Source organism: Callionymus lyra, chromosome 3 (assembly GCF_982586985.1).
Source record: "Callionymus lyra chromosome 3, fCalLyr1.hap1.1, whole genome shotgun sequence".
Taxonomy (NCBI): domain Eukaryota; kingdom Metazoa; phylum Chordata; class Actinopteri; order Syngnathiformes; family Callionymidae; genus Callionymus; species Callionymus lyra.
The window spans coordinates 8,688,435-8,716,423 of record NC_141820.1 but is presented as its reverse complement, the minus strand read 5'-3'; the positions used below and the strand labels follow the sequence as shown (position 1 = coordinate 8,716,423).

The window sequence follows — 27,989 nt, the reverse complement described above, 5'->3', positions numbered from 1 at the left end:
TCAAGTTATTGTTGGTTTATTTGTAACTTTGTACAATGAAATCAAACGAGAAAAATACAAATATAGATGCAAAAGATCGGACAGAGTTTCCTGCTCAGAGTTTACATCGTTGCTACAAATATCAAGTACGAGGAGAAACAGTTAAATAACAACTTATCAAAAGAACAAAAGAGAAAACGCTGTTCATGGCTTTTCTTCTCTAGATGCATAGATCGATCTATGAGGATCTAAAGCTACGTTTCACTCAAAACACGAGTAGTGGCGACAAAAAAATGAAAGAAGAAGAAAAAAAACAAAAAAACCTGCAGCTTTTGAGTGTTTGGACGATGTTGGCACCGAAGTCAACGCCGCGACGAAATCATCGTCCATTTTGTAAACATTTGATTGGATGTGATTTACGTCATAGACACGCGACACAAGTACACACTCAAGTCGTCGAACAACAAGTATTGATCAAATTGAAAACGTATCGATCGTTTATGTGATGCTTTTTTCAAATCTAGTCCAGCTGCGCCCTCTAGTGGCGATTTGAAAGAACTGCACCCACATGTTCATTAACATCTACAGTTAAACACAAATATAACCCGTGACTTCGTTACACCTTCAGCGTGTTCTTGTTGTGTTCAAGAAGTCGATCGTCCGCTCGTGTGTGTAAGAAGTCGATCGTCTGCTCGAGTGTGTAAGAAGTCGATCGTCCGCTCGTGTGTGTAAGAAGTCGATCGTCCGCTCGTGTGTGTAAGAAGTCGATCGTCCGCTCGTGTGTGTAAGAAGTCGATCGTCTGCTCGAGTGTGTAAGAAGTCGATCGTCTGCTCGAGTGTGTAAGAAGTCGATCGTCTGCTCGAGTGTGTAACGGTGTCACGTCTGAGAACGAGAAGAAAACCAAGAAGAAAACAACGGTTGATTCAAGGTTGGCAGGAAGTGTCGACCAGGAAGTGCAGATTCGTTCGTAGAGCAGCAGTTTTTGATTGTCGTGTTGTCGTCGTGAGCGCTGGTTGTGTGTTTGGACTCACACACAGGTGTGTGTGCGTCCTTCACGTGGCTTTGTGAAGAGACCCTGAGGACGACGTGGAGCGACTGTTGACCTGCTGAGAAGATCACGAGTCAGAGGATCTTCATCAGTTCACGTGGTTTGAACCAGGTCTCCAAGGTCAACATCAACAAACTCGTAAGTTTGGGTCATTTTTGTGTAATTTAGGTTTTATTTTATTTTACAAATCTGATCCATCTTCACTATATTTACTATTTTTCTGACCACGAATCCTCACAGTGTATTACTACACCATGTAGTATTACTATGATGCCTCGCAGAGTAATACTATGAAGCATCTTAGAGTAATACTACAAAGCCTCGTGGAGTTATACTACAGCACTTCCCGGAGTAATACTACGAAGCATCTTAGAGTAAAACTAGGAAGCCTCACTGAGTAATACTACAACACTTCGCAGAGTAATACTACAATAACTTGCAGAGTTAAACTACGAAGCACCTTAGAGTAATACTACGAAGCCTGACAAAGTAATACTACAAAGCACCCCAGAGTAATACTACAGAGCCTCATGGAGCAATACTATGAAGCCTTACGGAGTAATAATACAGTTCCTTGCAGAGTAATACTATGAAGCCTGAAGGATAAATACTACAAGGCCTCACAATATATAGATAGATAAAAGTCACAGTGTAATACTACAGAGCCTCACATAGTGATACTACTAAGACTCATAGATCAATACTACTAAGCACTAAGGATTAATACTACACAACAGAGCAGAGTAATACCACAAAGCCTCGTAGTTATACTATGAACTCCATGGAGTAATACTTCAACACCTCGTGGCATTAAACTGTTCATCATTTCAAACGTTGAAACTTATTTTAAAAGTTATTGTTTCAATCACTGAATCTCAGACGTACTTGTTTGGATGCGTCTGCCGAGGAACTTCCAAAATGGCCGTTGAGCTGCATCATTGCTGCGGGAGATAAAACACATTCAAACACATTTCAAGACCCTGACATTCACACATGAAAGGCTTCAAAGGCTCCTCTTACCGTGGGGGTCCAGCCGGGGGTCCATGAAGCCCCACTGCTGGTACAGCGCCGCCAGCTCGTGCGGACTGTAGTTCTTGAAAAGACTCAGAATATCAATGTCCACTGGCATTTCTCCCGTCGCCTCTATCTTTCCCTGAGCGAAGAGCATGGGCTCCACGTACGCTTTGTGGCCCCAGGCGCTCATGGCCGCCCACAGCTCGGGGCCCTTGGGGCCTGTGGAGGAGTCGCACGAGTGCCTGCGGGGCTGAGGTCGCTCGGCGCTCGCCGCCGCCGCCGCGCCGTGGCTCCGGGCCAACATGAAACCCAGACCCTCTTGTGGAAACTCCACGGCGGCTCTTTGGCCCTTGCTGGCGGGGGTCCGCGAGGAGGCGCTGGCGGCGCCGGAGGAGGTGCTGGGCGCCGTGGGCGGGGTCTCCACGGGCTTCTTCTGCGACGGGCGTTCGGCTTTGGTCTGATCCGAGGACCGCGACGGCGGTCTGGACTTGGGCGGGGCCGACGGAGTCTTGGCGGCGGGTCTCTGCGGGGGCTTCGGACCGGGGGTCTTCGAACCCGCGGGCTTTGAACCCGGGGGCTGCGTCCGCTGGGATTTCGGCGCCGGTAACGTGGGACAGTCTTTGCCCTCGAGGAAGGGCGGAGGTCCCGTGCGTCTCCACTTGAGGGCGCCCGGTTTGACCTTCTTGAAGCTGGCGCACGGGGCCCACCGGGGCGCCAGGTTGCTGCCGCCGTCCACCCTGTGCGACACCCGCTGATGGACCCACAGGACTTCTGGGTAGTGGGACGTGTGCGAGCAGTAGGGACACTGGTGTCTCACCAAACCCTCCGATTTGTTCCCGTCGCCCCGAGACGCGTCCGTCTTCCCGGACAAGTTGAGAAGACGCTCGGGATTCGAACCGGCGTCCCTGTTGTCCTCGGACCTCTCCGCCTTGACCCGGACCTCGGCCGGACTCTGCCCGGGGGGGCACGAGTAGGGGCTCCAGAAGGGCTGGCTCAGCAGCACGCTCCTCGTCCTGAGGTAGTCCACGTACTTGGAGGACTTGTGGCCCGGCGGCGGCGGCGCGTCCAGGCTGAGGTTGTGCAGGTTGTACGGCGCCAGCAGGTCCTGGTGCTGGACCAGCAGGTGCGACCGGAGCAGGCCGGCGTCGTTGGACGTGAAGTCGCAGTGTTCGCAGAAGAAGTGCGTTTCTATGGCGACCAGCAGAAGAAAGGGATCAGTTGGACGTTGATGATAATAAAATAATAAAACAATAATAAAAAAAGTTGATTCAATCGAACAAATGTACGAAACATTTGCGATATTCTGTGACAGAAGTTTACATTATTAAGTAATAAATCAACCTTCATACCTGTCACTCATCACCCATCACTTGATTGACACACAGAGCTGCCAGTCACATGACCTTTGACTTTTAAAGCACCAAACAAAAGATGTTTAGAGCGTGATGATGTCATCAGTTCAGTCACATGATTATTCTCTAATTTCTGTTTGACATTTAAGTCTGTAAACTCTAGCTCTAAAACAAATGTGTTTGTGGTATCCTTGTGTTGTCTGAACAACCTCCACCAATGCATGTGTACTTGCACTTTGACCCTTGGATAACAAGAGGGTTAATAGAAGTACATTTACAACTTTATTGACACGACACACTCACGGAAAACCATGTTTGTGAAGAACCAGCTGATTGGTTTAAAGGTCCATCCGATTGCTAATGGTGTGTATTTGCAAAAATCTGTTATAAGATGTGTATCGTGTGGGTCGACGATACAATATATATTGGTACTGTAGTAACAAGTATATATGTGTAGTATTGTCCATTTCTTGACTCTGGTGTTGTAGTATTTACAGACCACATGACTCTTGACGAAGTCGTAACTGCTTTCATTTGTTTTCAAACCAAAATATGTCCAAACATCAGCTTTAAAAGCTGCTGGACTCACTGTATCCTCTCGTCCTCAGTCATCACCAGGACCTTGCAGAATTGTATTGTTCCTTAAGATTCAAAGGACATAATAGCAAAAATCTGTTCATACGATACGTCACACGATACAGGGTCAGCAATACGATATATCGTGATACTATAGTAACAAGTATATATGTGTAGTATTGTCCAGTACTTGACTCTGGTGTTGTAGTATTTACAGACCACATGACTGTTGGCGAAGTCGTAACTGCTTTCATTTGTTTTTCAAACCAAAGTACGTCAAAACATCAGATTTAAAAAGCTGCCGGAGTTACTGTATCCTCTCGTCCTCAGTCATCACACAGGATTGCATTGTTCTTTTAACTGCGGAGGATGTTATGAATGCTGCCATCTAGCGACCGGAAGTTTCATTGCGCCACAAAAATGAACAAACGCAGTTAATATTTGCTGTGTTGACTGTAAATAAAAATATCTAATTATTTTATTTTATACAAATGTAATAATCTGTAAATCATCAAAGTTCTATGGTAAAAAAAAACATGATTTGAAAGCCAACAATAGATCAATAATAATGATAGTATTTGTAGTAGCTACAACATTTTGAACTATATGTAGGTCACGATGAAAAGTGTCTTCACTCAACACGACAAACGTGACGTCACTGACTCTCTCGGTGTCACGTGATACCAGGAAGTCTGTGGATCTACTAGCGTCTGATCTGTTCGCTCACGACGCAGCTACGCCTGAACCCGTCAACCTGTCCTCGGGTTTCACTCGAGCGTCTCCAGTGAGACCAGTTATCTCAAGACACTTAAACTGTACTTTAACACTGTACTGGAGAAAAGAAACTCAACAATAAGTGAATCACAGTGTAACAGTGGCAAGAGGAAAACTTCATTATAGGAGGCAGAAACCTTGAGCAGAACCAGACTCTTGATCCAGTCTTGATCTGACGAATCAAAAGTATTTGAACGTTCATGTTGATATAACGACATATAAAGATGTCAGTGTTTAAGATAAGATAAGGGACAAGTATTTGCTAGACTTGAAAACTTCCTGTCACAGAAAAATGAACGACAATAACTATGTCCTCAACGTGTGATTGAGTTTGAAGGCCCTGGTCCACATGAACGTTCTCACCTTCTTTGACCTGGATCTTGCTGGACTTCTTGGGTGGGTTGATGACCTCTCTGACCTTCTTGCTCTGCAGCGCCTCGTAGAACGCTTGGCCGAGTCCGTTCAGGACGATCCGGTCCTTCTGCGAACTCTTCTTCTCCGAGACTTTGGCCTGAGCGTTGGCGGCGGGACCGGAGTCCACCTTCTTCTTCTTCACGCTGGTGGTCCTTATCTCGATCTGCTTCCTCTTCCGCTCGCGCTTCAGCGGGATGTACTCGCCCTTCTCCGTGTCGTACGCCACGTCGGCGTCCGCCAGTCTCTCCTCCCACCCCAGGCATTTTTCCGAGGCCTCCATGAGTCGCCCCCTGGTGGCCAGCTGCCACGCCTGGTAGCTGCAGATGGGATCCAGCTCCACGATCCGCTGACCCGGCCTCCGGTCCTTGTGTGCGGTCTTAGGCGTGGCGCTCCTGAGATTCAGACCTTCTAGAAACTGTCTCTGGGTGACACGAGCCTCTTGGTTGTCACGTGGGGTCACGGGCTTGGGGTCCGAGCCGTGCAGGTTCTCGTGCGCTTCCAGGGACTTGCGGTCCCGGAAGAAGTTCCCGCAGATGACGCACAGCTCGTAGAGGCACTCGTGGTTGACCAACGACGCCGGGTCCTGCAGGACGCCGTTGACGGTGACGGGCAGCTCGCTCCCCTTGGCGTCCCGCAGCTGGCCCTTCATCCGGTGGATGCGCATGTGGCTCTGCAGGAACCACGCCTGCCGGAACCGGCGTCCGCAGACGCGACACCCGTGGTCCTTGGCGCCGCGGTGCTTCTTCATGTGGGCCTTGAGAAGGAGTTCCTGAGGGAAGACCTGGCTGCAGATGATGCAGGTCAGATGTCCGGCGTCGGCGTCGGGGTCGAGCGGCGCCGCCGGGGGCGCCTCTTTGCTCTGACCTTCGCTCTTACTCGCTTTCTTCTTCACTTTCCCGTTGACGGCCTGATGCCTGTCGGCGCCGGCGTCCACCTCCGGGGTCGCTTTCGCCGCCGCTTCCTCTTTAGCTTCCTTCTCGCCGTGGTTCTGGCTCAGCAGTCCTAGCTTGTGGCTCCGGACGTGGGCCTTCAAGCGGCCCTTCTGTGCAGTCCGGTGGTCACAGTACGGACACTTGTACGGCTTCTCGCGGGTGTGTCTCCGCATGTGCTGAGACAAGGAGCTGAGCAGAGGGAACGTCCGTCCGCAGACGCCGCAGGTGTGTCCGGAGGTGGCGTCTTCGCCCGCGTCCTCCTTCACGTCGACGCCGCCCACGAGCGTTTCTTCTCTCTCCTCCGTTTCCATGGCGTTCCCACGACTTCTGGTCGAGTTGGGTGAAGATTCGAGACTTTTCTTGGATGGAGTCTTAAAGGGATCGACTTCTCAGTCACTTTAGCATCGTTAGCATCCTGCTACTTGTAGCTTCACTGCGACCCTTGACCTCTTTGACAGGACGCCTGGAATGAAGAACAGAACCACGATCAACATGTTGTCTTACACGGACTCACACCAAAGTGTGTGTCCAGACAGTGATGAGACTCACACGTCATCAGTTTTACACATGATTCTGTTCGAATTCGCCAGTCAGTTTCAGTTTGAATTTGATTCTTTTAAATATAAGGTCATTTACAACTTTATTGACAATACACAGTCACAGAAAACCATGTTTTGAAAGTCCAGTGGATTTTCCAAGACCTCATTAGAAAATGAACTAATGGGTTAATTTCACGGATTCAACATAGTTCACAAAGATGGTAGAAAATCTGGTTCTTGGTGAGGAAGTAAATGACAAATTAATCTTAAATAAGTCAGAAATAAACCGGCAACTTTTTGGTTCTTCCCTGAGAAGAAAAGTTCTTCCCAGTTGTTTTTAAACCGGGCCACCACAGGGTGCTTTGGGGGGCCTTCGAAAATTGGAGCTAAGGGAAGAATCTAACTTAATGTTAACCATTTCCAGAACATTTCAGGGTCAGGCTCCTCCTTCCATCAGTGATCTGATCCAGACTTACACCCCAGCTCGGGCTCTGATGTCTGTGGATCAGAATCTACTGATGGTTCCTGAACACGGTTCAGGACCAGAGGAGAGAAATCCGTCCAGACTGTTGCTCCTAAGCTTTGGAACCATCTCTGTGTTTGATGATCTACTGACTCCTTCAAGAAACATCTGAAGACACTTTTATTTGTTCATGCTTTTCCTTGATTTTCTGGAACTCCTGTGTTGTTCTTAGTGTTATCTTGACCTTTAAAGTATATATTTTAGTGAGTATTGTTTTGATTGTTTAAGCGCTTTGTGACCCTGGTCTGGAAAAGCGCTATATTAATAAAAATAACTTACTTACAACATGGCCAACTACCTCAATTCTGATGATGTCACATCCTGTGTGTAGCTGGCTACAGTTACCAAGTATCTTGTAGCTAGTTAGCAATGGTCAAGGGTCATGACAGGAAACGGACCAATAGCCCTGTCATGGAAGACCCTGTTGCTAAAAAAGATAAAATCTCACAAACATATATGTTATATGTATGTATATATAGCTATATAAATAAAAATGACTTACTCACTTACAAACGTCTAGAATTAGAAAATATTAGGAGAAGAATACATGAATTATTGTTTCACAGACAAACTGAAAAATATCATGGATCGCCCAAAAGTTTGTTTTTATAGAGATTTTTTGAAGCATTTGCTGTGTTTTGCAATCGGGGTAAATGGACATAAGATAAAGGTGTGAAGTGATTCTTCATATTAAGTTTGGTGATCCCTGCACTAGCAGACGCAACTCAATTCAACAATATAATTTAACAGTCAGTAAGTAGGTTAAAAAAAACTGCCTTGAAGTAAACAAACACGATCACATCCCTCCAGTATTGTGTACTTCAACAACAACTATCCTTAATCTCTCACAGATTACCAGCCTACAGAAAGAATACATAGTGTAGTATGTATTCTTTTATACACACTACACCCTTAGGAACAACAAATGTTCAAATCTAGATTGTTTTCTTAGTTAATCAACTTTATTTAAACACTGTTGTGAACAGACTTTTGACTCATTAGATGTTTCTAAGTGTCTACGATGTGTTCATCTGCTGTATATCTTACAACATCTCAAATGTTACTAACTTATACTGTTTCAGAAAAGTATTGAAGATTTGGGAAGGTTTGGGAAACACATAAAGTTACCGCAAAAGTACATTTACACTTTTCTGAAAAGTAAAACCTTTTCCCCATTTGTGTCCATCACTGAGGAACAACTACCCCCTCAACCCCCCCAAAAAAAAACAGAATCTTTGTTTGTCAGCAGTGGCGACTGTGTGTATGCACCAGAGCGTGGGTTTTGTGTCTCAAACGTGCTCGTGCGATTGTGTCCTCGGTCTTCCATGTCTAAATAGAGTGTGGGAGGTGAAGCGTGAAGAGATGTATTCATTCCTGGTGAACTGGGATGCGCCCTGAAGGGCAGTCCACTCTAATCCCCGATCGATAATCCATTATGAACAAACTTTGTCGCTAAAAGTCACAGCGAAAAAAAAAAATAATTCGACATAAAAAAGTTTGCAAAGACGGAACCGAAACCACCGAGGTCTGAGCGCCGCACGAGCGGCGGCGAGGACGGCGTCCGCTAATGGGTCGGGGAGGATGCGGCTCAGAAGTTCCCGGGGCAAATGGGTCTCGCTAAAGAAAGTACTCGTCGGCCACTGAGGAGGAAAAAAAAAAAAACCTGCCATTGTGTTGGCCGCACCAGAACTGTCACATCGCCTCATGTCTGGCCCTCCGCCCCTCTTTGGGGGGTCGAGGGGGTTATTGTTAAAGCGGAGAGGCCTCCAAATACACATCAGTGCGTCGACGTGGGCAAGGAGGCAGAATGACAAAACCTTCTCCGGCTCGTATTGTCGCCGCCGAATGGGAAGAAGATCTAAGTAACACGCAGTTGCGGCGCGAGTGAATGGCGGGGCGGCGAGGCCTGTCCGATGAATTATCTGCATCTACGTCCACGACGCATCTGTCTGCCGGCGCGCCAGAGTGCGGAGCCACCAGCGCCGGAATGGCCTCCACGATATCATGGAGAGGAGGAGTTTAAGGATCTTTTTTTTAAATTTTTTTTATCTCCCTCGGACGTGGCAGGTGTTTGCTAGTCAGACGCTGTCAGATTAGTCTCCGGCCACACTGTCTCCGAGAGAGAGAGAGAGAGGGGGGTGGGGGGCGAGCGAGAGAAACTAGGAGGGTGGCAATTAAGAGGTTAAGGTTAAGGCGAATGTAATGAGTTAACACAATGGGGATAAAGTCAGAGCCGAGGGCAACAGATGGGAGCAAACGGGCCGCCCGGTGCCGGAGCGAGCCGCCTCTACAGTACCGAGCTTATGTCTTTGTCCAAACACTCGTACATCTGCATGATAATCGTCGCACAAATGGATCGTCGCTTGACTGCGATGGGATTAACTTGTTTTTACAACAACACACGTCTTCCAATGTAGCATTTCATCGCTCGCAGGAAACAGGCCCGTTTGGAAGTGAATTGTGAAGTAATGCACACAAGCAAACGCTCGAGGGGGTTCGGGGGGGGGGGGCTTAGCTCATATCTTTTAGAATCCCTCGCTCCCTCTTTTCTCTCTTTTCTTTGGCAGATGAATAGGCATGTCCAGTCAGCTGTCCTCGCATTGATTCATCCTGACGTCCCGACCAGCTCAGCACAAACTCCCTATGGCCGGAGCGCTGAGATGTGTGTGTGTTCTCACGGGAGTTTGTGAGTCTGCGAGCGAACCTGTAGTTTGTCTCCGACAGGAAGAACGACTAGGATGACACTGCGTAGGTTCAGAGAAACACCATTTGGTTGTTTTTAAAAAAAAAGAAAACACAAACCAGTTGCTGGACGCAGTAGTTAAAGAATGTTGTGCTTCTATTGTGTAGTAACTTTTGTGCTACACACCAAACAAACAACGGTTCATGTCCAGATGTTTGTAGCTAGTTATCAAAGTTCCTTTGAGTCACATGACACTCAAAAAGTTGAATCAATCTTCAACAAGATCCTCAATATTTCCTCCTAGAAAAACACTCCTCTTAGATATTATCTTGTTTCATCTGCTTTATGTTTACATGCAAACTATCGTATATTTTCTGACCATCAGGTGAACCGGATTATAAGCACGACTTGAATTGAGAGAAAATATATTTGTGCAGTGATTAAGCAACAATGATGCATAACAAATTATTATAGAACTTAATACATATTTAATACATATTACTACTAGATATTACTCCCTAGGGCACTGTTATCAGCCTCACGATGAGAAATAATACACAGCCTTGAAGAATTATACTACCTGCTGAAGTAATACTATGTAATAGTATATCTCAGGGAGAAATACTATGGTGTCTTGCAAAGTATTACTACGAAGCGTCACTGAGTAATATTACAAAGCCTCGCAGATGCAAACTGCGGAGCCTCACAGAGAAATACTACAGAGCCTCAAGGAGTAATACTACGAAGCCTAAAGAGTACTACTAATGAGCATAGTAGAGTATTACAATGGAGCATCCTGGAGTTATACTATATAGCCTCAAGGAGTAAAACTACAGAGCCTCTCATTTCAATACTACGAAGCATCACAGTGTAATACTAAAGATCCCGGCAGAGTAATATGACGGAGCCTCACAGAGCAATACTATAGAGCCTCAAGGAGGTATACTATGGAGCATCACAGAGTAATACTACAGAGCCTCACGGAGTAATACTACAGATCCTGGCAGAGTAATATGACGGAGCCTCACAGAGCAATACTATAGAGCCTCAAGGAGGTATACTATGGAGCATCACAGAGTAATACTACAGAGCCTCACGGAGTAATACTACAGATCCTGGCAGAGTAATATGACGGAGCCTCACAGAGTAATACTATAGAACCTCAAAGAGTAATACTACAGAGCCTCAAGGAGTAATACTACAGAGCCTCTCATTGCAATACTACGAAGCATCACAGTGTAATACTACAGATCTTGGCAGAGTAATATGACGGAGCCTCACAGAGTAATACTATAGAGCCTCAAAGAGTAATACTATGAAGCATCACAGAGTAATACTACAGAGCCTCACGGAGTAATACTACAGAGCCTCAAGGAGTAATACTACAGATCCTGGCAGAGTAATATGACGGAGCCTCACAAAGTAATACTATAGAACCTCAAAGAGTAATACTACAGAGCCTCAAGGAGTAATACTACAGAGCCTCTCATTGCAATACTACGAAGCATCACAGTGTAATACTACAGATCTTGGCAGAGTAATATGACGGAGCCTCACAGAGTAATACTATAGAGCCTCAAAGAGTAATACTATGGAGCATCACAGAGTAATACTACAGAGCCTCACGGAGTAATACTACAGAGCCTCAAGGAGTAATACTACAGATCCTGGCAGAGTAATATGACGGAGCCTCACAAAGTAATACTATAGAACCTCAAAGAGTAATACTACAGAGCCTCAAGGAGTAATACTACAGAGCCTCAGAGGATAACTACCTACTAAAACATTTTGACAGATTTCTGAGCACATATAAATGACACCTTGAGGTCAGTAAGTACAACTGTATTTACTATGAAATAGTAATAGTAAATACAACTGTTGATTTTTGAGAAAATTAAAGGATTTTAACTGGTGTACCTTAAAGTCAAGTCAAGGACTGAATATTACCAAAACAACATTGCTATGTTTTCATATCACTTTGCAATAGCAACACATTAAATTAAATTAAATAAAAAATGTTTGCAACAGCTGTTCTGGAAATCCTGATCTAATCTTAACAGAAGTTACAACACGTGTAATTATGCCCTGAAAAGAGCATCTATTGTAAGAAAGTGATTCTGTTATGAAACACTACAAACACGACTGCAGCAGCAGAGTGTGTGTGTGTGTGTGTGTGTGTGTGTGTGTGTGTGTGTGTGTGAGCCCCATGACTGTGTTGAAGTGGTCCAAGTATTCTCGGCGACCAGCGACGAGCCAGTGCCAGCAGACCCCTGACTGGAGATAGCATGTGACTGTCCTTATGCTGGTTTTCAGAGCCACGGTCGCTCGCTAAGCTTCACCTCGCATCCACTGTTTTGTGTCCAATAATCCTGTCCGTTTTCATCAACCGCAAACACAACTCAGGCATGAAACACATCTCGTACGCACACGAGGAACCGTCTAATGTTTTCTTTTATATTTCACTGTTTCTAACAACAGTTTGCTTTTCACTTAACATAGATTTCATCCATTTTAATTAGCCTTGATGTCTAGAATTAAAGTGATTAAATAAAGTTGTTTTTATAATTTAGCTGCAGATCGAAATCACCAACATTCAAAATCTTTTCTGCTTTGTTTGGTGTTTTACTCTAATATGAGATAATTTTTCGGAAGACCACGAATGAAATATGTTCTTTGATAAAGAGGTTATTTTGACTCTTTCACTGACACCATCTGTTACCCAGAAATAAAATCTGTGAAAACCTTCTTGTGGCATTTTGTGTGTCCTGGTATTATTGTCGCTGTGGGCAGTTTCATTTTAGTGCATTTTAATCAGATTTAGCTATTTTTAAGTTCAAGGGTGATTCCTTCAGGATGAAAAAAAAACACAGCAACATTCTTTTATGGCCCAAACGATCATGGTTAATTATAATAATTAGAAAAGTACTAGAATATAAAATATATAAAAAAGTAAATGATGTATATAAAAGTAAATAATAATCTGTTCAAATATTTTTTAAATAGGTACAAAATATATCAACAAGCAAATAACACAATAAATATACTTTGGCACTCATCAATATAAATTGTACATTATTGATCCTGTGGAATGCATGGAGTGCATCACATTCCTCAGTGTCAACCTCACTGAGTTTGCACCAAAAAAAACACAAATGAAAATTTGTCTCACACGAAAAGGGAAGGCCTCAATTTTTGCCACGCGAAAATAGGAGACGTTTGTATTTTATTAGCGTCAATACATCGACGTGAATAAGGTCGTTCAGGCAGGAAATCGTGGATAAAAGTAAAGTGCATACGATCAATTTACAAAATATATTATTAAATCACTTTTAACTCTGAAACATAAACATATCTTTATAAATGCCAAATCAATACATCAATATATATATGTCAATATTTTTTTCACAGTACTGTATCAATACTCAACATGTTTGGCTTCAAAACGAATTATTATTATCTTATTTTTACACAACTTTACAAGTTATTTTATTGTTAATATTTGGAATAAAGTGTGTCTAAAATTAAATAATGTTTTTCTCCTTCTGTTACAAACAAATATTAAAAATGTTTGTTAATTTTTGTGTTGCAATAAAAACTTCCATCATCTAGACTGAAGCAGTCTTCTGTAAAGTAAATCCTGTGAGATCCGGGCAGTCACTGAGGACGAGAGGATACAGTGGACTCCAGAAGCTTTTAAAGCTTTTCAAAACAAATGAAAGCAGTTACGACTTCGTCAAGAGTCATGTGGTCTGTAAATACTACAACACCAGAGTCAAGTACTCGACAATACTACAAATATATCCTTGTTACTACAGTATCACGATGTGATATGTATCGTCAGATTCTTACCAATATACATCTCTTGTGCGTAGTGTCAATACAGTTCTAAATGCAATTACATGAACACAATAAAATCCCAAAGGCAGATTTGACAAGGATAGTATGACTGACCGAACTGATAACGTGTCGACTCATCACTCACTGGAAAGAAAACTGCTTGGTGTGGTTTTGGAAACTCTGATCCAACTCAGACGTGTTAGCATTAGCATCATCCCTAAAGTTTGGGGGGGGGGGAGCAGGCAGGAAACAAGCCGCTTGATGCACCTTCCAGATTAGAACCAGCAGAAGCTCAACATTCAGAGACAAACTTCCCCTACGTTCCTCCCCATCCCCCTCCTCGTCCATCTCCTCGCCGGGTTACACAACACGTCCAGGGATTACTCTTCATAGAATTAGATGAGCCGCTCCATGAGTGGCCTTTTATCGTGGACGTCTCTTTTGTGCCACGAGCAAGAGAGCGAAGACAGATTTACCTGCGGAGCTTTTTTATCGCCACATCTAAAAATAATCCCGCCGCAGCCCAAAAAGAAATCCGACATCAGATGTTGAGCATCTGCTGCCGGCGATCCGAGGAGTTGATTCTCTTTTGCACACATAGATATGGGAACACGGTACTACTACTACTGTGGGAGGTGGTCTCGGGGAAACTTGTGTTGGCGTTCTGCGGTTGGTGTTGGATTGGCTGGTGTGGGAGACACTGGAGTATAATCTGCCGGCATTAACTTGCTCTCTAAAAAAAGCGCTCTCGACAGGGATTAGATTATCATGGCAAGGTCAGCTCAGACTCGCACCGACTCTCTCTTTATGTCCCTCAATCGTTCGCCTCCTGCCGTCATCGGTTTGATCTGAGGGTCCGACACACACCCATCACTGCCGACGACCACAACCATACGTGTCACGTCTCTTAGCAAGCTATATTGTCGAGGTGAGAGTGTGTGTGTGTGTGTGAATGATTGTGTGTCTTTGCAACCTGTTCCGGGTGTCCCTCCGCCTCTCCCCTAGGGAGCTGGGATAGCCTCCAGTACGCCTGAGACCACGACAAGGGAATCCATGGTAGAAAATGAATAAAAAGATGTGCAATCTTGAGTTTAACCCTGGCTACATGTGAGCTAGCAAACTAGCTTAACAGCTAATTGAGTAAAACTCATAAAAAAAACAGTAAATACATTATTTAAACACGACAAACTATCAATATAGAAGATTCCGAGGTAGAAATGATGGCAGAACGAAACAAAGTGTTGCATTATTCTCGCTTACATTTGAGGCATCAGATTCCAAAACTCAGAGAAGGCCACGTGTGACGGCGTGTGACGGACTTTGAATCCTCAAAGTGTAAGGTTGGCTTTAAGGCTTCAAAATGGGGGGAGATTTGTCTTTGTGACATAACAAGTGAATGTCATACATTTAAGGGTAGGTAGGTGTGGCAGAGGATGGTGTTAAAACCAATTTGTCATCTTCCACCATGTGGTGTGAGTCATAACAGCAGGTCATGTTATATATAGTTGGTGAATGTAGTAGCAATGATATATTATGATACTGTAAGAACAAGGATATACTTGTAGTATCGTTGTGCCTTAACTTTGTTAATTTTGATGATATTCTGTTTATTAGTTAATTATTTAAGTATTGTTGATTATTTATTTCATTTGTATTTATTTATTATATGTATGTATAGTTGACAATAAAAGAACTTGAACTTGAAAACCTGCTGGAGTCAACTGTATCCTCTCGTCCTCAGTCATCACCAGGATTTCATTGTTCCTGTAGCTGCCATCTAGCGGTTTAAATGAAAAAATGAAAAAAAAAATGAACAAACTCTTGAATATAAGCATGCTAATTGCAATTTTCTAATTGGAACATTTTAATTGTGTATACATTTTATTAAAATATGAACCACTATCGCTATATATACCTCTGTATCGGAATTACAGGGCTAGTAAACAGTCAATAACTACCACAAATGTTGACTATAAATTGTGTAGTGATTCTGTGTTGATATGTTTCGGAACAGAGCTTTCGTACTTAGATCCGGGTCATGTTTCAACATATATTTTAGCTATTTACAACACAATGAACAGTAGTCCTGCTCTGTACACACATTATGAATGTTTTTTTTACTGTATTGTGTCTTGAAAGCAGGTTTAATAAATATTGTAAAGTTTTTTTTTTATTATTATAAATGATGACGCTATGTTTCTGTTGTTTAATTGACCTCTGTAACACATTTTGCTCCACTACTATCAAAACGAACGCTTAAAAAAGAAAATGTAAGTTGGGTCATGGCTGAACGATCAGAGGTCATCCAGGCATGTCCACAGAGAGGAGATCTCGGGGCAGACCTGGGACACAACGTCTCTGGCCCTGACCTCTGAAAACCTCTTGTGTTTCTCCCTGACAAGTTACAAGAGGATTCTGGGAAGAGGAAAGTCTGGGTCTCTTTGACCCTGCCCCTTGAATGAGCAACTGATTATTACATCTTCTTACAAAAGTCTTGTCGACAGTCGTCAGATATCTGAGGGTCACACGTGTACTTCCGGTATTTAATTCAACTTTTCTTGAGTGGTGTATTACTACTAACTCGATTTAGCAATAACATTTTTTTCAGGCAACCTCTAGAGTTTTCAAACTAATATTTTGAATGTGTTTAAAGTAAGAGTTGTCAACATTTCCGAAGTTTAATTAAAATCTTAAACGGCCAAACTGATGATCACACGATACACACACATTTTGGATTAAAAAAAAAACAACAACTTCTTCATCCATGCGGTCAAAACTCTAGAGTTACGCAGGAGAAGGGAGCACGTGTGAAATATACTACTTCCTGCCACGATTAAGGCAACGATTGAACAAGGGTAAGGTGAGACCTGCTTAGCGATTTGGCCCCGGAGCGAGAGAATGACAGCTGGCAGCAGGGTTTGGATTAGGTTTCCCATAGGGTTATTGCATCTTTTACACCGGCGCTTCTTGGGAGTAGAATGGTGCTATAGTAACCCGACTCCCGGCAACCCATCCAAGCTCTCCTCTCGCTGTCTCGACGGGCTCAACAGAAGGGATCTGTGCACACCTTATTCATCCTTCCCGTCTTCCATCTGGACCTTTACTCCGCAGCTCTGAGTGAAATATTTGAGTTCATTCTTCACACAACAATTTATGAATGAAGGATTTCTGCTCGTTTAGACAGTGTTGTTTCATTTAACTCGGAGCTTTTTTAAAAGTTGGCCCTAAAACTCAACACAATATTCAGTCATCATTTCTATGAATAAATTAAAATAAAACTTCTTCTATAGTAAGTAAGTAAGTAAGTAATTTGTATTTGTATAGCGCTTTTCCAGACCAGGGTCACAAAGCGCTTAAACAATAAAAACAATATTCACTAAAGTATATACTTTAAAGGTCAAGATAAAACTGAGAACAACACAGGAGTTCCGGAAAATCAAGGAAAAGCCTGAACAAATAAAAACGTCTTAACAGCTTGAACAACGATAACAAATATAACTATATAAACACTTTGAACAACTATGTCAAATAAGAGTGTGTTCGCCGATAAAACAACAGATCATTAATATCATTATCACACGTGAATTAACCAATGATACAGTATTTATTTGGCAAAAATCCATCCACTAGAAAGTTAGCCTTTAAAACAGACTGAATATATGTCTGAATTGTTGGATTTTATTCAACATAATTTGATAAAAATGGTGCTTTTGTATAAACATCACTGGTTTATACTATAAAGACATGTCAAGGAGGTATTAACTATGGAACTGCCTTTATATTATTTTATTGTCTTTCTATATTTGAACACTGAATCAAAGGCACTCGAGTTCCAATGACCTGATGACACATGTGGGGAGTATTTTTCTCATTAGTCAATAACAACATTTCCATGTATGGAGAAAACATGATACTTGGTAATGAATGATAAATCCAAATTGTGTGTTTGTATTTTTAAAATATTCATCTTTGATTCATTTCAGATTGAATGTAGATACTATGAACTGCTAGCAAATGCTAATGATTTCCGTTTTTATACATAATAGAAAATGTATCTTTAACCCCAACTTCATGGAAGTAAATCCAAACGATAATACATTTTCCTTAAGTCTTGTAGCATAAAACTTGAAACAATTGGAAATCCACCATCAATAAAATGATTAAGTAAGTAAAAGGAGAGTCAAATATATATTTCAGAATTTACAATAGGTGTAAAATATGTACATATGAAAACAAAAAAGATTAAGTACAAACGCAAGAAACAAAGGTTATAAAAAAGTGAGAGGCCAATTTAATATTTTGTTTCTTAGTTTGCGCCACAAGTGTTTTTCTATATATAATAGATATATTTGAAGTCAGGCCCAGGGGGCCACAGTGTCTGTCATTGGGTCAGTCAAATGAGAAAAAAAAACAGGCTATGAATGCTATGCTATGCTAATTGCTATTTACTGATACGAAATAAGATTGAAAAGACACTATAGTTAAATAAACGATTTGTATTTCCGGGTAATACTTTGTTTATCATTTAGCTGTTTCTAAAGTATACCGTTTACTATCAACAAACACTTACAGTAAACATCATCTCTCGCTACGACATCATTAGCAAAGAAAGGCCGTTTCGACTCGTGGCATATTTGGATTCACGTCTATCAAGTTCTAATCTTAAACATTTGCTAGATTTTAATTTACATTACCATATTGTAAACAAAAACAGGTTTTATAAAAAACAAATAAACGCAGAATTTGGTTTAAAGAAATAAAACATTTTTCTTTTATTAACCTATATTTACCTATTTATATGTGTCTATATTTTTTACAGTTTTATTTGCCTCATTGTGGATGTTGTTGTTGTTGTACCTGCAGCAACTCAAAGACTTTTTTTTCGTGGGTGCACTAATCCCCCCGAGGGGGGGGGTCTCCCAGTAAGAACAGGGTTTAAAGAGCTTTAAAAAAATGATTGAGGGTCACACTTCATAATGCATTAAGTGGTCGGAAGAATTGTTGTGTCCTTGTTTGTGTATTTACAGCAGTGTTTAAACAACGTGCCCGGCGACACGACAGGGTGCTTCTCAAAATTGGGCGATGGTCTGACCTCACACATCTTCCTGTCTGCTGGATCTGCTACCCATCCCCCCCGCCCCCCGCCGCCCCCCCACAGTTCGTCGACGAGTCCAGCCCCTGGTCTCCTGACCCAATCTCTGTGATTAAATCATTTTTCTTCGGCACAAATTTGGTCCCCCTGCTCCTCTTGTCTGGTCGCACAACCTCCCCTATTGATCGCAACGCTGAGGAGATTACCCTAATAGCTGGGATTACCTCCCCACATGTTGGATGGCCACATGAAGGGGGTTGGTTACTGGGGGGAAGCGGGGGGGCACATGTTGTACGTGACGTGCAAGTGTCTGGACCGGGGAGGCCAGCGAATAAGACCTTTAAACATTCAAAATGTTTTTAGTTAAACTTCACTATGAAAGCCTTGAGTGCGTCTATAGAGGCTAGAAAACGATGCTACTTCCTACACAACTACTTACGTCCTCCATTGTTTACACCCATGATTATGAAGAAGCAGCTTTTTGTAAGCCCGGGGAGGCGAAGCCCATCTGGACTGGACCACTCAACACATTTATTTGTCACCGGCACATTTTGATCTGGAGCCCGAGAGTACTTTTGAATAGTTCATATTTAATCAAAGCTTTCTGATAGTATTGTTAGTGGACAAGCTTAGGATTCTTGTTGATAGTATAAGGGTCGAGGGTACAGTGTACTACTACCGTTGTGGGTGGACTTCCTGTGGTTATTAACAGGTAAATAAAGCAAATAGTCGTTACTTATTAAAGTCCTGTAATCGTATAACAAACATTTAAGTGACCCTGAGGCAACTGGTTGAGTTAAACTTTATATTTGAGTCTTTAATGGCCTCTCCAGGGTCGTATAAATACAATGTTAAGTACAGTTTTTTAAACCTAATATGTGTTAAAGAGGTATCTATACTCCAGGGGGAGTCAAACTCAATCACACTAGGGGCCAAAACCTTTTCACAGTCGAAGACACTGGCTGAACAAATCTATGTTTACTAAACTGTCTGTATGTATGTTTACTTGTGTATTTATATTCTTGGTGGTTAGATATATAGATAGATAGACTTTATTAATCCCTCGGGGGATCTCCTTTGGTAATTAGGTTTCCAGTAAATAGCAGACGATAGAATGTACACTAGTTTCATTAAAGCTACAGCAAGAACAAAGTGCAAAGAGACAATAAAGTGAAAATATAAAGAGCATGGATTAAAGGAGATAAAACTTAAATAATATTAATATCTTTAAAGGAGTCAAAGATAACATGGAGATGATAACATCATCTCCTCCTGCCCCTGAACTCATAGATCATATTTCTGAATTACATAAAAATACCCATTAATACCTTGTTGAAAGAAGCCCTTGAACTCTATTACTTTAAAACACATTCATCTTTATAGGCGACCACGTCAACAAGAGCAAGGGTTTGACACATGTGCTCAATAAATGTATGGATTATACTGTAAGGTAAATTAAATTAAAATTAATTCCTAGAATTAAAATATATCAGGAATGAATTACTACAGAAATTCAACAGTGCAATTGTGAATTATACATGTTGGTGAAAAGAAATACATGTCTGTATTCACTATGGTTGGTGTTGGTTCCTGCTCTGAAGGGCAACAACAAGTCTTTAGAAACATATTTTAAGACGACCAGGAATCATATTAACTATACAGCAACTTTCAAATCACATCTTTATTAACTTAACCTGCAGGAACATAACTACCCATTATCTGTTAGAAAGAACTGAAGGTTTAAGAAATACCAGACTAGCCAGAGTAGTTAGCTCTTAGCTAGTTAGCGCTATTTGTCGACCGCGAAATTTGAAGGAAGTCACAAATATACCTATGAAAATAAATCAAATATTTACACCTGATGGTGAAAGCGTAAAAGGCCAATTCAAAATCTACAAACCCAATGTAATGTTTTGTTTCTTAGTTTTCGTGTTTTTCTATATAAAATACAAACGTCATTGGTTCAGTCAAATGGAAAAAAAAACATGTGTTAGTTGCTAAATGCTGACACACATTTAAGATTTTAAAGACGGTATTTAAAAAAATAAATATCTGTATTTCTGGATCAGATGTTGTTTATTATGTTCCTGTTGTTAAGTTGTACTTAACTATCAATAGAACAATACAGCTTCAACAACGTTATCTCTTGCTACATCTTTCTATAGCTTGTTCCATTTTTAGAGCCAAAATGGTTAAAGTATATATGATATTATTCTTCCAACATTATTGGGCAAATTTGTGATTTCTGTACAACTCTTCCAAGAGTAATGGAACCAACATAAAAATGGAACTAACTTCTAAATGGTTGCAACGATAATTATTTGTAAAATACATTTCATTCAAAAGCTAACTTGTCGTCATTTTATCATGTACAGCTATTTTTCCACTCCAACAAATCTAAAAATGAATACAAATGAATACAAAAATGGTTCCGACAACACAGAGTGAAAATCGTAAATAACAACTTTTGTCATCAACTTGAAATTGATGATATTGAGTGACCAGAGCAGGAGTCGACAACGTTCATGATAGCACTGACCGACGAACAGTTATTTTACAGGTTTGATGCTCCTTTCAGAAAAGAACAAAGATTAATGTCCGATGTTTTATACGTGTATCGGTCATCTATAGCTATGAAGGACGCTGTTACAGGGGTCCCAGAGAGATGTGCACGGTTGTTCATTAACCCCCTATTATTATTACAATTGACTCACAATTCGTAAAAATTCATCCAATTACAAGGAAGAATTGAACTTAATTAGCGTTCTGTGGCTCAAAATGTTAATCAAGCTACAGTCTTCTGACGATTTGGCGTTTTTTCAACTTGTGTAGCTTCAGCGTAATTTTTCGGAACCTGTTGCGATCGGTTGAAAAATTACGTTAGCAAAGTTGCAAGCAGGTTAAAGAGACCTGGCGCTTTACGAATGATAAATACTTACTTACAGTAAAATACTTTTAAGAATGGATGACCTTTGCATTTTTCATTAAAAATATGTTTCCAGTTTTGTATCTTACGTACAAACACCGGGTACTTAAGCTAGTTTACAACACATTTCAATGATTTCACTGAGATAGGGAACAAGAAATCACACATTAAAACCGGGTCAATTCAAATCCAATGTATCGGCCTGTGGGCTCCATGTTTGTGGCCCCTTATCTAGAGTATTGACGACTATACATTAAGTAAGTAATTTATATTTATAGAGCGCTTTTGTAAACCAGGGTCACAAAGTGCTTAATCAATCAAAACAATACTCAAAAATATAAACTAAAAAGATCAAGATACAACTATTGTTCCTCGCTAAACCCCCCTTAAGTAGGTCATGAGTACAGTGTAGGACATGTGAACTATTGACTCCAGATACAATTTGCGGGGTACACAAGACACGTGAAGTTTATTAACATTACGAATAAATACATTTTCTAATATTTTACCTTTTTTGCGTCAATCACTTCCAGGAAATTTGACTATTTATCCCAAATCAACTTTAATTCTCAGTGGACATACATGAAGATCACTTATATGACAGCACAAGAATGATAACTATTATTAATTAATCATTTTGAAATAAAATAATAATTTTTTCATCAATAGCTTCCAGGAAATGTGACAGATTGACTCAAAATGAACGTTAAACTATCAGTGGACACGAGATACACCAAGATCACCGACTTATATTCCAGTACAAGATTTAATTAATATTAATGAATCATTTTCTCATGTTTTCCATCAATAACTTCTAGGAAATGTGACCTATTGACTCTGAATAAAATGGAAATAATTTGTGGACACGGGATACGTTAAGATCACCGACTTATATCACAGTGCAATATTTATTAGTATTATTAATGAATATTTTTGTCATATTTTCCTTATTTTTAATCAATAGCTTCTAGGAAATGTGACTTGAATGACTCCAAACAAAATGGAAATAGTAAGTGGAAACAAAACACATCAAGATTATCAACTTATATTACAACACAATAATAATATTTTTCCCATATTTCTTATTAATAACTTCTAGGAAACGTGACTTATCACCTCCAAATAAAATGGAAATATTTAGTGTACACGATATACGTTAAGATCAACGACTTATATCACAGGAAAGGTTGACTCAAAATAACATTAAACTATCAGAGAACACGAGATAAACCAAGATCACCAATTTATATCACAACACAATAATAATAACTATTTTTAATTAATATTTTCTCATATTTTCTGTTGATAACTTCTAGGAAATGTGACTTATTGACTCAAAATGAATTAAACTATCAGGGGACACGAGATACATTAAGACCACTGACTTATATCACAGTGCACAGTTCATTAGTATTATTAATGAATAATTTGGTTATATTTTCCTTATTTTTCATCAATAGCTTCTAGGAAATGTGACTTGAATGACTCCAGATAAAATGAAAAATATTTAGTGGACACGAGATCCATCAAGATCAACAATACAGTAATAACAACTACTATTAATTATTTTTTTTATCATATTTTTCATCAATAACCTCTAGGAAAAGTGACCTATTGACTCAAAATGATCGTTAAACCCACAGGGGACACGCGATACGTTAAGATCACTGACTTATATCACAGTGCAAAATGCAATTTGTATTATTAATTAATAATTTTTTCATATTTTCCTTATAGCTTCTAGGAAATGCTACTTGAATGACTACAGATAAAAATATTAAGTGGACACGAGATACATCAAGATCACAACACAATAATAATAACTATTATTCATTAATATTTTCTCATATTTTTCGTCAATTGCTTCTAGGAAACGTGACTTATCGCCTCCAAATAAAATGTTAATATTTAGGGGACACAAGATCCATGAAGACCAGCCACTTATATTACAACACAAGAACGAATACTATTATTAATGAATCATTTTCTCATATTTTTCATCAATAACTTCGAGGAAATGTGACCTATTGACTCAAAATGAACGTGGACACGAGATACGTTAAGATCACCGACTTATATCACAGTGTAACAGTTATTAGTATTAATAATGAATCATTTTCTCATATTTTCCTTATTTTTTCCTCAATAGCTTCTAGGAAATGCTACTTAAATGACTCCCGATAAAATGAAAAATATTAAGTGGACATGAGATACATCAAGATCATGAACTTATATCACAACACAATAATAATAACTATTATTAATGAATATTTTCTCATATTTTCCGTCAATAACCTCTAGGAAATGTGACACATTGACTCAAAATGAACTTTAAACTATCAGGGGACACGGGATACATTAATATCACTGACTTATATCAAAGTGCAACAGTTATTAGTATTATTAATTAATATTTTTCTCATATTTTCCTTATTTTACATCAACAGCTTCTAGGAAATCTCACCAAGGAATATCACCAACTTATATCACTACACAATAATAACAACTAATATTAATTAATATTTTCTCATATTTTTCGTCAATTGCTTCTAGTAAACGTGACTTATCGCCTCCAAATAAAATGGAAATATTTAGTGGACACGAGATCCATGAAGACCACTGACTTATATCACAGTTTATTAGTATTATTAATGACTAATTTGATCATATTTTCCTTATTTTTCATCAATAGCTTCTAGGAAATGCTACTTGAATGACTCCAGATAAAATGGAAATATTTAGTGGAAACAAAATACACCAAGATCATCAACTTATATCACAACACAATGATAATAACAATTATTAATTAATATTTTCTCTTTTTTTTTCATCAATTGCTTTTAGGAAACGTGACTTATCGCCTCCAAATAAAATGTAAATATATAGTGAACACGAGATACGTTAAGATCACCGACTTATATCACAGTGCAACAGTTATTAGTATTAATAATGAATACTTTTCTCATATCTTCCTTATTTTGAATTAATAACTTTTAGGAAATGTGACACATTGACTCAAAATGATCGTTAAACTATCAGGGGACACGAGATCCACCAGGATCACCAACTTATATCACAGTGCAAACTTTTATTAGTAATATTAATGAATAATTTTCTCATATTTTCCTTATTTTTTCATCAATAGCTTCTAGGAAATGCTACTTGAATGACTACAAATAAAATGAAAAATATTAAGTGGACACGAGATACACCAAGATCAACAACTTATATCACAACACAATAATAACAACTATTATTAATTAATATTTCCTCATATTTTTCATCAATCTCTTCTAGTAAACGTGACTTATCGCCTCCAAATAAAATGGAAATATTTAGTGGACAGGAGATCCATGAAGACCAGCCACTTATATCACAGCACAAGAACGAATACTATTATTAATGAATACTTTTGTTTAGTTCCCACCATGATAACCAGGGAACACACAGCTGTGACTACAGATCAACGGTGTGATAATGGAGTCAGAGCTGAACTCAACACTGTAGCATCAGAACATTAGCTAATCCTCCTCCAGAGGAAACATCCCAACATAGTTCCCGCAAAACTCAACACGTCTCCCCGGACTCTCCTCGGTTCTTCGCCAGAGGTTCCCGCAGGATGTCGTACCTTCTTCTGGAGGACAGAAGAAGAAATAAAGCTGGAGGCCAAACGCGGAGGAGAAAAGAATCGTTAATCCATCGTTGATCCGTACAATGGCAGCCTTGTTGTCTGTCCTCAAGTTTGCGTGACGATGTTCCCTCGACGCTGTGTTCCCGCGACACGTCTTAGAAACGAGGACGACGCGACAGGACGAGGAGGGGAAAAGTTCCCAAAAACTTCCCTTCGGAGCGACAGGAATAAAAGAAGAAGAAGAAGAAAAAAAAAAGTTGCGGACTCACCTTCAGTGATGGAAACAATGGCGGGTCAGAGACGCTTGAATCTCGGCTGCACCTGACCTGTGCTCCCCTGCAGCGGCGGCGGCGGGTCCCGGACGCATGTGTGAGTGTGTGAGTGTGTGTGTGTGTGAGAGAGTGTGTGTGCGCGCGCGTCCGACGTTATTAACGCGTACGAGCCGCCCGAGTGGGTCTCTCTCGTGGCCGCGCGCCGCCGAGGTGATTAAGCAGCGGCGACGCGCAGATGCGTTCACGGCCTGATTCGGAAGAAGAAGAAGAAGAAGAAGATTAAAGTCACTTTAAATGTCCTTGAGCAGGACGTTAGAAGAGTGACGTCAGAAAGTGGTGTTTTCTTTTACGTTTTAAAAATAAATAAATCGATTGGTGAACGGAAATGACTATTTAAGGTCACGGATGTGTTCGTGTCTACCTTTTAAATAATCAACGTTTTTTTTAAAATTCGAACCGACAATTAATTACCAATAAATGATACATATTTTTTATTTAATCGATTTAAAAGACAGCAGTTAAAACTAATGCTATTAAAAATAATAACAATAATAATAATTAAAGATTCGTTTATAACTTCCGGCCCACACTTCTGCACCTGTTTGCTCCTTTCAAGTCGTTTTGTTGTCAAATATGCAATATATACTTTATTGAATATTGTTTTGATTGTTTAAGCGCTTTGTGACCCTGGTCTGGAAAAGCGCTATATAAATACAAATTACTTACTTACTTACTTACTTATATACAGCATACATTAAATTGTGGTCCTTTCTGACCCACGATGCAAAACATTAAAGACATTAAACACTTAAAACAATTAAAGACTAAACAGTTAAATACTTAAACAGACATTAATTAAGACATTCAAGAAAATAAATAGAAAATAAATAACCAACTAATCAACTAATAGACATAATATAAACAAAAGAACAAAGTCAATGCACAAATATATATCGTGTTGTCGAAATATTTATCAAAATGTTAAGTTGTTTATCTTATTATTATTCTATGATGATTATTTATTATTATTTTATGAATTCTATTATTCTTTTTACATGTATTATTGTTTTTTTTTTATTTCTAAACAAAACAAATAACCTTTGATCATTTGTACTTTATATATTAATATAATGTGTTTGTTATGTCGTTTTTCTTTGTCAACTAGTGCGACAACTTTGAAAAACAGGTGTATCAAATTAAAATATATTAAAACTATTTCGCCACAATGAACATTTAAAAACGTAATACATGATTGATTAAAAGTATTTTCAGGATTGTAAACACAACAAATGAATCTTTGTTGTGTTTTGGATAGAGTATAAAATAGAATGATTAAAATAAAAACAAATAAATCAGTTTATTCAATTAAAATCTTAAACAAATGATATATAACAGAGACGATTAAGACAGTAAAATGTATTCTTCAGTTGTTTTAAATGTGGATCCCATAAAAATCGAATTGTGTGATTTAACTTAACTAAATCTTTGGTTTTGCTATTAAATTTGAATTTTTAATCTACACATTCGACGTGCTTTTTTTTACTCATCTGTATCATCAATCAAATAAGTATAAAAACAACAACTAATATTAATCAATGTTAGGATTAATTTCTATTTATTGTGGGGGTTATAGAAGTGTCATCAGAAAATTGAATGGTTGAATTGAATATTTCAAATGATTAATTGTTGACATTTTGATAAAACGTTTTTTTATTTTTTTTTAAATAATTTGATTCAGTTATGTCTATATTGAAAGCTATAAAAGATATAAGGTGTTTTTCAAAAATAATTACATTATTTCTTTTACAAAATGAATGTATTTATCTTCACATATTCCAATTCCAAATAATTAAAAAAAATACATTTTTCAACATTGAATATTCTTTTTAATTTTTAGATTTGCGAGCGTCTTGATCTAAGTACAATATTACATGTTTTTTTTGTCGTGCTTTATGAAGAATCTAAAATAAAATGATCGTGAAAATTTGACATGAAAGAAAAGGAGCTGAGCCAGAGGACAGAACTGCATATGTGTGTGTCATGACTGACACACGTCTCTCTCTCTCTCTCTCTCTCTCTCTCTCTCTCTCTCTCTCTCTCTCTCTCTCTCTCTCTCTCTCTCTCTCTCTCTCTCTCTCTCTGAGTGAAATTGAATTTTGAAAAAATCCTCTTGGAATCATCGCTGCAACAGATGAAAATGTTGTTTATAGACTTTGTTGTTTGTTGACTCATTTATTCGTAAACAGACTGTATGTGTGTGTGTGTGTGTGTGTGTGTGTGTGTGTGTGTGTGTGTGTGTGTGTGTGTTAGAGTTCAACACGGATTAGGATCATTTAAGAAGTAGATTAAAAAATAAAGTTTTTTCTAGGTACAGTTAAACAGTTATTTCTCTTTTG

General features: G+C 39.7%; 1 protein-coding gene across 3 annotated transcripts; it reads right to left on the bottom strand.

Annotated features, from left to right (window-relative positions):
• LOC148083211 (zinc finger protein 516-like) lies at window positions 1–25,811 on the bottom strand. 3 transcript variants are annotated; one of them, XM_087786342.1, is made up of 5 exons: window positions 25,591–25,811; window positions 5,108–6,553; window positions 2,049–3,230; window positions 1,914–1,969; window positions 1–1,086 (listed from the first exon to the last, which is right to left on the bottom strand). In XM_087786342.1, exons 2-5 carry the CDS (start codon window positions 6,399–6,401, stop codon window positions 1,033–1,035), a joined length of 2,586 nt encoding a protein of 861 aa, XP_087642468.1. In that variant the 5' UTR covers window positions 6,402–6,553; window positions 25,591–25,811; the 3' UTR covers window positions 1–1,032. The 3 variants fall into 3 exon arrangements, with proteins under 3 accessions (XP_087642468.1, XP_087642470.1, XP_087642469.1); XM_087786344.1 differs by having other exon boundaries at window positions 1–1,083; XM_087786343.1 differs by lacking the exon at window positions 25,591–25,811 and adding an exon at window positions 14,933–14,998.
• Between the last annotated feature and the right edge of the window lie 2,178 nt (window positions 25,812–27,989).

Excerpts from the sequence above, each read along its gene's own strand:
- LOC148083211 (XM_087786342.1), bottom strand. The coding sequence starts at position 6,401 with ATGGAAACGGAGGAGAGAGAAGAAACGCTCGTGGGCGGCGTCGACGTG. Across the intron at positions 3,231-5,107 it reads CAAGATCCAGGTCAAAGAAG|AAACGCACTTCTTCTGCGAA; the intron begins GTGAGAACGTTC and ends TGGTCGCCATAG. Across the intron at positions 1,087-1,913 it reads CGGCAGACGCATCCAAACAA|CAGGTCAACAGTCGCTCCAC; the intron begins GTACGTCTGAGA and ends TGATCTTCTCAG.